General features: G+C 38.2%; 1 protein-coding gene across 1 annotated transcript in view; it reads left to right on the top strand.

Moving 5' to 3' along the window:
* Positions 1-13,702, top strand: part of ARHGAP44 (Rho GTPase activating protein 44) — a 69,323-nt gene that overhangs the window by 35,355 nt on the left and 20,266 nt on the right. The window contains exons 8-16 of the mRNA XM_058166755.1: positions 275-343; positions 477-558; positions 2,178-2,305; positions 2,555-2,666; positions 3,691-3,772; positions 3,995-4,075; positions 10,040-10,153; positions 10,550-10,641; positions 11,458-11,638. Of these exons, the coding sequence (XP_058022738.1) occupies positions 275-343; positions 477-558; positions 2,178-2,305; positions 2,555-2,666; positions 3,691-3,772; positions 3,995-4,075; positions 10,040-10,153; positions 10,550-10,641; positions 11,458-11,638 (941 nt within the window). The remainder of the gene's footprint in view (positions 1-274; positions 344-476; positions 559-2,177; positions 2,306-2,554; positions 2,667-3,690; positions 3,773-3,994; positions 4,076-10,039; positions 10,154-10,549; positions 10,642-11,457; positions 11,639-13,702) is intronic.

Below are 13,702 nucleotides of genomic sequence, written 5' to 3'. Positions count from 1 at the left end.
CTGCATCTTTTATTATACATGTAAATCTGGTATTTGGGATGGCACATAATCAATCAGGAAATGGTATTATTGTGTATTTGCTGATTTGTCTCGAACAGATAAATAAAAGGAATATCAGCACTGTGAATTGCAATACAATTAGCATTGCTCTGCTTTTTTGGATATATTTCAAACTTTCTGTAAACATAAGGAAGCATCTAGCAACACTTCAGGTGTTTTGAGTTTGAGTTAGAATCTGTCCTCTTTTTTTTTTTTTTTTTTGGACTTCTTGCAGGATCAGCTCTCAGCTGACATGTACAATTTTGTGGCCAAAGAGATAGACTATGCAAACTATTTTCAGACTGTAAGTACCAGAAAGCCTGGCTTTTAGCCTCTTTGTCCCTCTTTGGCTTCCTTCCCCCTCCTTTTTGTAATACCGTGGTGCCTTCCAGATCATGTATTCTTACAGCCTACATCCCATTTTATTTTTCTCCTAGTTAATAGAAGTGCAAGCAGAATACCACAGAAAGTCATTAGCACTTTTGCAGAATGTGTTGCCTCAAATCAAAGCACAGCAGGGTAAGTATGGTGCTTCTCGGGTTACCACTGCCACTATATATAAAACACATTATAGACTCTTTGTTCAGGCAACGTGACTCCTGTCTTTTGTCTCAGGATGATTCAGTTCTCAGTTAAGCATAAAATCCATAAATTTCCACTCTGCTATTGTTGGCTTATTTACCAAGTTAGAGAGTGAATAATAATCACATCCAGTAAGCTCAAACTGCCCAAGGAGCTGCTGATCCAGTTCTACAGAGGAATTATTGAGTCTGTCATTTGCACCTCTATAACTGTCTGGTTCGGTTCTGCAACCCAACAAGAAAAACACAGACTTCAGAGGATAATTAGAACTGCAGAAAAAATAATTGCTACCAACCTGCCTTCCATTGAGGACCTGTATACTGCACGAATCAAGAGGGCCGTGAAAATATTTGCAGATCCTTCGCATCCTGGACATAAACTGTTTCAACTCCTACCCTCAAAACGACGCTATAGAGCACTGCACACCAGAACAACTAGACACAAGAACAGTTTTTTCCCGAAGGCCATCACTCTGCTAAACAAATAATTCCCTCAACACTGTCAGACTATTTACTGAATCTGCACTACTATTAATCGTTTCATAGTTCCCATCACCAATCTCTTTCCACTTATGACTGTATGACTATAACTTGTTGCTGGCAATCCTTATGATTTATATTGATATATTGACCATCAATTGTGTTGTAAATGTTGTACCTTGATGAACGTATCTTTTCTTTTATGTACACTGAGAGCATATGCACCAAGACAAATTCCTTGTGTGTCCAATCACACTTGGCCAATAAAATTCTATTCTATTCTATTAATAACACCAACCAGTCAGAATACCCCAAAATGATATATTACCATTTGAGATTGATTACTACCACCTTATTCTAAAATGCAAGGACTCAATGGGATCAAAAGATAGTCTTAATCTAATGACCACTAAGCAACACAGACATTGAGGGAAACAGCCTATGGCCATGACAGACACTTTCAATCTCACTTTTGCTGTGATTGTTATGCGAATTACCATGGGTCATTAAGCAAGATATCACATAAGCGCAATCTCTGATTTTACTGCCAGCTTTTCCATTGACTTGCTTGTCAGAAACTGCCTTTGAAGCACACAAATGGCAAACACATGACATTGGGGCATGTAAAACACCCATTGGGTGTGAAGTGGCCAAATTGTAATCATGTGGCACAAGGATGTTACAATGGCCATACATGACAGGGCAAACCGTTAGTATTTAAAATGAGAGCAAACCTGTCTAGCACTGATGATTTTACCTAGTTTGGTAATAAAACCTCTGCAAGAAAACAACTAAGCTTAGAGAGCATCAAAGACTCCAAAATGTAAATACATATTAAACATATAAATGAATTCTGAGGAGCCTGAATCTAGACCTAAATAGGAGAAGAGCAAAAATAATTGCAGAAAAATTTCACTTCCTGCCACATAAATGCAACAATGAATAGTTACTGATTTTCTCATCCTTCTATATGCAGTTGTTGGGAGCTACGGGGTAAGGAAGAGTGACTCTGAGTAGCTCAAGTGTAGTGAATCTGTTCTGTTTTGATTGTATCTTTTTTTGAACTGTCTTCTACAGAAGCTTGGATTGAAAAGCCCTCCTTTGGGAAGCCCTTAGAGGAACATCTCGCTGTCAGTGGCCGGGAGATTGCCTTCCCTGTCGAGGCCTGTGTTACTATGCTCCTTGAATGTGGCATGCAGGAGGAGGTCTGTACAGATTGCTTTCTTTCTTTTTTGAGGTTCAGTTTTATAGCTAGAGATTTGGTTAGCTGCCTAGAATTTACTGGGGTTTTGAGTGGTAAATCAGTTGCATAAACAAATAAAACATCTGGGTAGGGGGTTAGAGAAAGCATTCATTCTCTTGTTTTCAGAGAACCTATGCCATATGGCCCCAATTCTATGTTCATGGAGCTTGGCACCTCATCAGATTTTATTTTGCTTCTCTTTGGTTTGCAGGGTCTGTTCCGAGTGGCCCCCTCTGCTTCCAAATTAAAGAAGCTTAAGGCAGCATTAGACTGCTGTGTTGTGGATGTTCAGGAATATTCAGCAGACCCCCATGCCATTGCAGGTAGGGTATCACTCTTTAGCCTATCAGATGGTCTTCATAATGAATGACAAGACTTTGGACCAGAGAAGGCACTTCCAGTGGGAAATGCAGACCAAGGACAACTACTGCTGGCCAGTTTATGATATGGAGAAGTGGCTAATCTTGCTCAATGTATGCTAATTTCCACAATTCCCAGACAAATTTTGAAGTACTTTACAGTAGCTGTTGCTCTCTCCCTATCTACCGATACATTCCATTGTTACAGAACAAACTCCTTCCCTTTTATCTGTCTGCATTCTTATTGTGTATATTAGTATTTGCTAGTTATAATACTAGAGAAGAATATTACAGTGGTCCTCAACTTACAACCACAACCGAGATCAGAATTTTAGTTGCTAAGCAAGATGATTGGTAAGTGAGTTATGTCTGATTTTCCAATCTATTCTATTTTGGCATGGTTGTTAAGCAAAACACTGCAGTTATTAAGTAAATCATCCAGTCAAACGAATCCAGCTTCCCCATTAACTTGGCTTGTCAGAAGCTGGCTTGGGAGATCGCAAACGGGATCACATGCTGTAATCATTGTAAATACATGCTGGTTGTCAAGCACTCAAAATTTTGATCATGTGACTGGGGGGAATGCTGCAGTTGTCATAAGTTCAAAACTGGTCGTAAGTCACTTTTTTTTGGTGGCATTGTAACTTTGAATGGTCCCTAAACAAATGATTGTAAGTCGATGATTGCTTGTATCTCTTCTCATAATCCGCCCAAAAACATATTTCCTATGAAAATGATGTGATTAATTCAAAGACCTTAAAACATTTTCCCTCTTTTGAACTCTGTTTATTTAATGGTATGCTCTCAAGCCTGTTAATAGCAATAGCACTTAGACTTATATATGGTTCCATAGTACAGCGTACTCTGGCGATTTACAAAGTCTTACTCTTGTCTACTAGTATAGCACAAGGACAAAGGAAGGATAAGAAAAAGATAGACATTTGAAAGAAGAAAAAGTTCTTTCTGTATTTTTGTGTTTCTTCTACAGGGGCACTGAAGTCCTATCTTCGAGAGTTGCCAGAACCACTCATGACCTTTGAACTGTATGAAGAATGGATTCAAGCCTCTAAGTGAGTTCCTGAAACAATTTTTCATATAGCTAAGTTTCCCTGCCTTCTAAAGTTTTTTCTCCCACTGTCAAATTAGAATATGAATAAAATGGCAACCCAGCAGAGGTTTATTTGTCTGTTATTTTAGTATTTATTTTGCAGTGTTATTTATTTATTAGATTTATTTGCTACCCTCTCACCTACCTTGCTATTGAATTAATCTCAGTTATACTTTCTTTTTAGCATTCAAGACCAAGACAAGAGATTGCAAGCACTATGGAATGCCCTTGAGAAATTGCCTAAGGCCAGCTACAATAATCTAAGGCAGGTGTATACAAACTGAAGAATATGGTTTTGCATTGATTTTACTAATCATGGGGGCAAGTATCCTACTTCAAAAGATAATCCCTTTATGATACTGGACTATAGTCAGAAAAGAAGGAATATTGAGGAGGTCAGCATAGCCAATCCAGAAGGTCGCATAATTTTATTATATCTGCTATCGCCATTTATTTATTTATTTATTTGTTTGTTTGTTCCATATACTTCCCATTTTACTAGCATCATAGCAAAATTACTTTTTGCTAGGAAAAGAAATAAAATATAGCTCAAAAGTCAATATACAAGACAATGCAAATGTATCTACTAAGATTTTTAACTTGTTCAACTATACAGTAATCTGTTTCATGTGCTAGATGTATATTTTCTCACATGATTTGTCTTGCAGACCAGCTACAATTTGTCTTGCAGATTGGCCCCAGAGTTGATCTCTTTTGGTCTCAAAAAACTAACCTCTCCCTCTCTTCTTCCTCATTGCCAGCCAGACCCATTTCTTAGGAGGCAGTGGTGGGAGGAAGTGAACAGGAAGCTTCAGAGAGAAGCTTGCAATGGTTGTGAGAGTTGCTGTGCCTCAAGTTTCTTTTCTGTATTCTTTTCACTAAAGCTCCTTTTTATTCATTTGTTTGACAGGCCTTGTGATTTAACAGCTTGGTTAACTTGTTTATTTCTACAAATATTTAGATATTGCCCTACTTCTAAGGGCTCAGCATTTCATAGTGGGAAATCATAAAAACTAAACAAATACCATGGAGTGGATTCTAAGAAAAGTTTTAGTGGCAGCCCAGGTCCTACCAAAAGCTTGGTGAGACAAGATGACTTTAACAGCCTTTGTGAAAGGCAAGGTATTCTATAACATGAGGAGTGCCATTATGAAAGTGGCAACGATTACGATTTAATGCATTCTTTTTGGATCATGCACAAATACTAAAGATGCGCAACATATCACTCCTTGTACTAAATGATATGTCTAGCAATTGGCACCCACAAGTAAATGTATTTATAAGTCATTCTTAGATTTCTTCATTGTGATCTATATCGGGGTGTCAAACTTGCGTCATCACGGTGGTGTCACATGACATATCGCAACTTTTTTCCCTTTCGCTAAACCGGGCATGGGCCTGGCTAGCACATGATACTTCTGGCCCACGAGTCAGGTGTTTAACAGCCCTGATCTATATGATTCACACCCAGGGTTATATGCCTATGCCAAACCCCATTTTGAATCTTGTAGATCTTGCAGAATGCTTTGGAAGGAGCCTTATTGCATACATGTGGCTTTCACTGAATCTGTTAGTCTTGTTTTAAGCTCTCACACAATTAGCACATCCAATCTGGAACTGATCATCCTTCTGTTTTATCAGTGTTATTTTTTTATTTTCTTTAATCATCTCAGCTCTTCTTCACAGTTCTTTAGAGCTGTTCATCCGGACACCTGATTCTGGCTCTGCAGATGTTCAGCCATAGGCTATAAGACATTGTTCTGCAAATGCCAGCAAACTTAGGCATGCATTAAGTGTCTTTATTTGACCTTCTAAAGTTATTCACTAGACAATTGTAAGCAACACAGTGTTTTTACTAAATGAATTCACACAATTCTTTTTTTTTTCTTTATGAGTCACATTAAATTCGGCAAACTCTAAAAGCATTATAGTTTTCTCTACCACACCATGTATGGTAGTTCCCTCATCTTTTCAAGAGATCAGTTGAATTGATTGAATGGACAATGGAATCCATTGAATTCTCTAAGGCCAAGAGGATGTTCAGCTCATTATTGACATTGAGGAAGTCTCCTATGAACGATTCAAGATACACTCAAGGACCATTACATGTATTAGTTTTCTGTTCCATCCTCTTCTCAGATTCTGTCACCTAATCATGTATTTGAGTAGTCACATAACAGACATTGTTTGCAAACATTCTTAAGACTTTTCACTCTTCCAAAATGCTCCTTTGTAGCAAATTTTCAGCCTAATATAGCCTTGACCAAAGAACAGTTAAATCAGATAGATCCAGATTTGCTGGAGGCCTCAGATTTTGTCCAATATTATTAAACCCTGGGTTCCACTTCAATTGACTCATTGTGTTTGTCTCTCTGAATTTGATCATTATACAATTTCAATATTACTCAGGTTGGAGACTATCTAGCTCTCCTTCAAAATGTCTCCAATTGAACAGTGATTGGTTAGGCTGCACATTCTCTTGATTTTGAGGTTCATCCATTTTTTTCAAAAGATAGAGGACCAATATACCAATATGCTATTATTTCATCAGATCTAATTCCAGCACTATCTTTTATTTATGGAAGAAGGTATCCTTATTCCTATCAAGATTCTCAGAGGATAAGAAGCATCCTTCATTTTTCTTCAAACAGAAGCAGCATATTTTATTAATCAGAATACTAGGTGAGCCATTCATGACTTCCCTCTTTCCGATAACTGACATATCAGTTATATATTCAGTTTTATTTTATTTTTATTTTATTTTTGCATCTTCATTTTATTTTATTCAGTTAGCATACTATGGATTGGAGATACCTAAACTTTAAAACTCAACGTTGAGCCTAAATTATATAAGAAGCAAAATCATTTGTAATTGACAAGCATAAGAACAGCAACATTACAAAGGCCAAGTATGGAAGCTGCAGGAGGAACACAACACTTGAGAAGATAACTCACAAGCAGCTGAATTTTTGAACGTGGATGACAACTAATCCCCTTTGTCCCTTGTACCCATAGTGAATAAAGATTATATCTTATTAGATTGGGAAACTGATAAATTACTGTCATCCAACTTCAGCCCTTCAAGGTAGTCCAGACAGGATACCAAAATCGTGAATACTAAGATTACCTTTATTGTAAGTTTGCATAAACTGTATCTTTTAACTTCCCTTCTCCCTTGCCTTTACTTTCCAAATAACTAGAGACGGTTCCTTCTGCTTTCACCATCTCCAGACCAGTCTCTAGGCTGCAGCTCTTCCTCCTGTCTCCCAACATTATTCTCTCAACCCATTACATCCAGTGATGAAACTATGGTAGAGAGAAATGAAGGAGAAGAATCTGGATCTTAATCTGAGGGTGAAATAACCAACAACCTGCTACAAAGTAGTACAGATTTGTCCCTAGTTTCAAAAAAAAAAAATTGCTTACTGCCCACACAATTATATCTATTTTTGAACTGCCATCTGATGCCAACAGAAAGTTAGATGAATTAAAACTTTAATAATAATAATAAAAAAAACCTTCAAACTCTGCAGCAGCTGGCAAAACAGCTAATGTGGATTGTAACACAAAAAGAATTCCTCATGTCGATAATAGTACAGGTAGTCCTCGCTTCACCATAACAGAGCCAGGAATTTCTGTCCTAAGTCATGCTAGTTGCAAGTTGAGTTACCTTCATGACCAACCCAATTTTACGAACATTTTTGCGGCAGTTTTTAAGTGAATGCCACAATTGTAAAGCGAGTCAATGCATTCCTATTGGCCAGAAATTGGGCAATAAAGCCACTTTCTGGCAAAAAAAAAGGGGGGGGGAATCATAAGTCATAGAATGCTGCAACCAACCAGCTGTCAAGCACCCAAAATGCAGTCATGTGACTATGGGGAAGTGCTACTGTTGGAATTCTGGAACCAAATTGTAACCAGGTCCTTTGGGAATTCCACTGTAACTTTGAATGGTCACTAAGCAAGGACTATCTGTACCACATCTCATCTCTGTACAGCAAACAGGCAGAAGGCAAACTTTAATACCAAAGGACAACGTGAAACATGTGAAGGTGAAACAGTTAAAGAAAATAATGCTGTATGTTGCCACGATTCACATTAATAATCAATGAAATACAGCATAGGCTATAATGAAATCTCTCTCCCAGCTTCCCAAATACAGAATAAGTCCAAATGAAATAACATATATGACATGGCTTCCTAGTCACCCTGGTCATAAGAAATTAGTGCTGACTTATGAACAATCAGTTGTTCCTCAACTGTTTTTAAAGTTTAGGGAGAACATTGGTAAGTTGCCACAAGACTATTTCAGTATAGTTGTGCATATCCTCTGCTAAGCTTTGGGAGGCGTCCCAACCAGAAGCAAGAGAAAAAGATAAGGCCCTCATATGGTAACACTGCCCTACATAACAAATCTTCAGATGACTCCTCAAGACTGCAAGAAAAAAAATGAGCCACTCCAACACCCTAAAATTGCTTTTCTAGGAAGAGCAGGGACATATAGTAGAAATCTTGAGGACATTAGATCAAAGTTACAAACAGCATTTTCAGCTGCTACAGTAATTCATTTAACATTATTTTACTTCTATATGAAGGGGATATTTCCCCTCGGCTAAACAAGCCAGCCTCTCCACCTGAATCATCATCAAGAATAGCTTTAATATGTGAGCTTCTCCCATTCAATAAGAGGAAATGCTCTAGTATTAACCCAGTTGTAGAAGAATTCACACTGCCGCCAGAGGCCATGACTATGGAATCTGGAGAAATAGGAGAACTGGGCTCATGACCTACCCTTCAAGAAAGCCCCACTACCAGCACTAAGAAGGAAAAGTAAACTTCAGTTTACAAGATTGCTCTAACATCTCAAAATGACACACTCCTAGTAGAAACATAGCCCATTCTTCACTTATTAGCATGATCCTTCCCTTGAGCTATCATCTAGATTCTCATTTTAATTAAATAGCCCTCAGGTAGGAGCCTTAACTGGTGCAGGGACAACTTGGACACTATCAGAAAATATACAAATCATTTTGTATACAAATGTGGGGATAAACATAGGATCCATCTGAATTAGGTCAACAGTTTGTATCTGGGCCACCTTTTGACTTGAGTTCTCCCTTTTTTTTCTGAGACGACATAGGATAGAAGGATAATAGAAGTATCTGTCTCCAGGTGGATAGATCAACAATTTAATGACTGCCTGGGATTGTAATTCCTTGCTGAAAAGTACATCCAACAGTTACATTCAAAGTTACAGTCAAAATTTGTTGATTCCCAAACAGTATTTGACTCAGTAAGAAACGCACAAGGGCAGTTTTGAGTAACTTGATAGATGCCTCCTTCTTTTGATACATAAGCAATGTGAAAAGATGGGGTTATACTCTGGTAAAATCTCTCAGCTCCCTCAAGATCTATTACCTAAAATTAGCAGAAAGAAAAAATCAATTATGTGGATGATGCAGTCATAACTGAAAACTTTGATATCCTTTTGTAAAAATGAACATCTGATCATAAATTGTGGAGGGGGGGAAGTATTTCATTGTTTTCCCGCAATAAATGAAGACACAAATGGACATTTAATAAGTGTACAATCTAAGAAGTTAATCAATATAACTACTAGGGGTTATTTTCCAAAGCAATAGAAAAGTAAAAAGCTCAAATTATCCATGCTGCTTTGAATAGCTGGGGGAGTGCCACCTTTACCTTACACAACATATAAACAGATTCTGTCAGTTTTCCTTAGAGCCATAATGGGTGCTCATAAGTGCCTGTCCAAAGTAATTGCCAAGTTTCGAAACTCAGATCTGGTCCAGAATACTAACAATTTGGATCAATGTTACTTTAAATTCCAATGGGATACTTCAAATATTATTGATGGATAAATACATACATTTCTATGAACTTTACTTTTCCTAAGGATGGCAGGTTCAGACCCATATCAGAACGTCATCATTCCAGCTTTTAAATTGTTCTCAAGATGGTGTCATTTGCTTCATTGTTCCCTCTTGCAGAAGGGGGTGTTCCATTATAGAGGAATATCTTGGCCCCTTTTCTGAAAATGGATGTGATATTTGAGTTATCTATTCCTTTTTTATCTCATGTACTAGGGAAAGGATTTGGTTGATGGCAGTTTAGCAGATAAAATTAACCAGACTTAGCTCATGGGTTTGTACCCTGGCACCTATATTTTTTTCACTTCAATTTTTAACTTGATTTCATCTCACTGCAGGTACCTGATCAAGTTCCTTGCAAACTTAACCGAGTACCAAGATGCAAACAAAATGACACCAAGCAACATAGCCATTGTGCTGGGGCCAAATCTCCTCTGGCCTCAGACAGAAGGGTAAGAGGTTGAAGTCTAGGGCTTTGCTGTTTTAAAATGCTATGTATTATAACTTAAGCATAGCTTAGTGAACTCTGGGACAATGTTTTATTTGCTGTACTTTGCAGATGTTGTTTTTATCAGGAATACTTTGATCAAATTGTTGTAGCTTAATGGTTTCATACGCCTAAAATTATTTTGGGGGAATGGGGCATGGCACAAGGTAAAGAGTGCTATATGAGCAGGATTCAAAGCAGGCTAATTTGAAATTAGAAGCAGCAGACCTTCAAGTTTTTCCAGTCTTTCAGGTCTGTCATTTACGTCAGTCACTGTGGTGCTCAAAAAAATAGAGACTTCACTCAAAAGACCTCACTATTCTCATGACTTTGTCCTTATGGATCTCTTCTTTCATTTCAGAAACATCACAGAGATGATGGCAACAGTCTCTCTACAGATAGTTGCAATTATTGAACCCCTTATCCAGCATGCTGATTGGTTCTTTCCTGGAGGTAGGAAACTATTATTCCATCTACTCTTTATCAAGCAGAGTCAGGCCACACTGGGGCTAGCGGTGAGAATTAGACATCACTTCTGCTGCTTGTGCAGCTCTTTTCAATTACTCCAACTGTTCTTTCCTAGATGACTAGTAACTCTTTAACAATTAGTCAGGCCACAGTGTCTGAGGCTGCAGTTTGAAAATAAAAATTGCGATACCTGCTGCTGGAGATCCAAGACAATGTGATTTTATGTCTTCTCTTTATGTTTACTTTTTGAAAAGTACTATCACCTGATAAGTCCTATAAGAATTTGCTTGTTTGTCTTCTCATATGTGGTGGTGTGTGTATGTGTGTCGGGAGGACAATTCGCCACAGCCAACTTGCCATGACCAACTTCCCACAGCTAACTCACTGCAGGACAAGAGTTACACTAATATCAAAGAAATGGTGGAATAGAATCATTAAAGAAAGGATGCAAAAGGAGGGACAGAATGAAATGTGAATGGCAACAATTAAAATAATTATTATTTATTTTAAATACCATAATTAAATAGAATTGTTAAATTGTCCCACAACAAGTTGTCTCGTGGTGAGTTGGCCATGGCGAGTTATCCTGCGCCACATTGCCCATGGTGAGTTGGCTGCGGCAAGTTGGCCACAGTGAATTTGCCGCAACGAGTTGGCTATGGCAAGTTATCCCATTCCCATTGTGTGAGAGACTCTTTCCTACTGGGATGAGATTCTTCTGTGAGATGGAAGCTAGCCCATGCTAGGCCTTTGTCTGCAACACATGCAGTGCATGACTATTTTGCTGTCTCTCCAAATTAGACATTGAATTCAACTTGACTGGGAACTATGGAAGCCCTGTGCATGTGAACCACAATGCAAACTACAATTCTATGCCATCACCTGATATGGACCATGCCGACCACAAGCACTCAGATCAGACCCGACGACCACTCAGTGTGGCCACCGACAACATGATGCTTGAGTTCTACAAGAAGGATGGGTAGGGATTCTTTTGTTTTGTTGTGAAAGATGTATAGGGACAATCTGGGGTGCAAGCTAGAAGAAGCTATGTTGGCTCGGAGTGCTACTTCCTAAGTGAAATTATGGCTATGTTTTCAGGGAGAATAGGTGCCTCATTACCTTGTCATAACATTTCACCCTGCTCTTAAGTGCCTCTTCCATCCCCAGGCATAAGACTTGTGGCCTATTGAAAGGAAATATACTATTTTGCCTGTCTGGCTGCCTAACTGCCTAACTGCCTGACCAGTCCTAGCTTCTGCTAGTAGTATTTGTTCTATTGGACAAGTGAGGGGAGAAAGGTTAGTTTTGGTAAGCTGGCAGAAGCCAGGGCAGTGATCTATGAGGCCAAGGATTATGTGCCAATTATGCTTACTCTAACATATTAGAAAGTCATCCTGAGTTGGCCAACTTTTCCAGAGGAAAGTTGTGCTATCTGTCTGTCAGTGAACTAGATTAATTATGCGTCTGATCACAATCTTATCTTCTTATCTCTATCCTAGTAGAGAATTGTGGGAAGTTGTGCTAGGACACGGGTGTCAAACTTGATCGCATCACATGATGTATTGTGACATATCACGATGTTTTTTGCCTTTGTGGAGTCAGGGTGGCCATGGCCTACGCGTGACGCATCCGGCCCACAGGCCACCAGGTTGACACCCTGTATTAGGAGATTCCCAAAGCAATCTCTTCCATGATTGATAGTTTACCATCATCAACTCCCTTTCTTTTGTTACCATCAAGATTAATTAGGAGTAAAAGACTAGTACAGGCATTGATGAAGAAATAAGCCTGGTCACTGTGATACTTATAAGATCTTGTTTTCATCATCCCCTTGTTCTATGACAACTTAGCCAAGGATGTTTAATTCTTATCATGTGTTTCCTAATGCCATAAGAAATGTAAGAGTAGATCAAATGTCTTTGGCTGAGCTTCTTTACCTTGGGTTCAGAAATTATACTATGGTTTGGTTCTGTTAGATCATGATAGACTTACTGTAATCATGTTTTAGCTTGGCATGTGAACTCATCATAGTGCTGGGAGGCAGCAATAGTTCTGGAGACTTATGCTATCCAGGCTTGTTAGCAAGAGTGGAAAGGTTTTTTGCTTCCCTATTGCAGCAGCTATCCAGTTTAACCTATGGATATTGTTGAACCTTCATTGTCCAACAGTGACATGCATTTGTCTCCTCTCTATTTGCACAAAGATCAACAAATACTAGCAAACATTTGCACATTCTAGGAGATAGGTGACTGGCTTCACTCTTAAAACAAAACAATTTAGTATCATTATTTGTTGCCTTAGAATGTGGCAGCACCTGGACTCTGGACTCAGAAGCTAAGCAGGATGGCCTTTGTTACTACTGTTACTGCTACTACTGATAGTTAACAACTACATTAAGTAACATCCAGCAAATGCTAAGACTATAGGCAAGGCTGAGATTTTTTAAAAATAATCTCAGAAGGAGGTAATGGCAAGCCACTTTAATCCTTCTACAGGAGTAGAACAGCTTGAATAATGTAGACATATGATACCATAATAGATATGCATATCACTCATTTTTCTAAAGAATCTCAGAACCATGCACAAATTGTCACGTATATCTATTTACATTTATCTATTTACAAAGGAATGATCACTACTGAGTAGTATTTCTCTTAAGATCTCAGGGTCTAGGAAGGTCTTCTTCAAAAAAATTTAAACCCACCGCTTTTGGTGAGCATCTCTCCATTATATAAAGAATCATTAACTGTTCCTGTTCAGTTAACCCTTACTTACTTGCCCTTATTAATAAAAATGGCATAATTCTACATCTTGTCTACTTCTCAGATCATAGTCATTCATTCATTCTTTTTATCCACCACAATTTGTGATTCTCGGGGGCCACAATAAAAACAACAGGATTAAAACAATTCACAGTTCAATAACAAAACTTTTAATAACTAAGTAACAAAGTAACAGAAAACAAAATCAAAGTAGAAGAAACACTAAGAGGCAAAGGTGATCTTAACTTAAAGCCTTTTTGAAAAAGTTTTGAATTCTTAAA

The sequence above is a fragment of the Ahaetulla prasina genome, chromosome 2 (assembly GCF_028640845.1).
Source record: "Ahaetulla prasina isolate Xishuangbanna chromosome 2, ASM2864084v1, whole genome shotgun sequence".
Lineage (NCBI taxonomy): Eukaryota > Metazoa > Chordata > Lepidosauria > Squamata > Colubridae > Ahaetulla > Ahaetulla prasina.
Note: the sequence above shows the minus strand (reverse complement) of the source record. Positions and strands in the feature narration are given on the sequence as shown.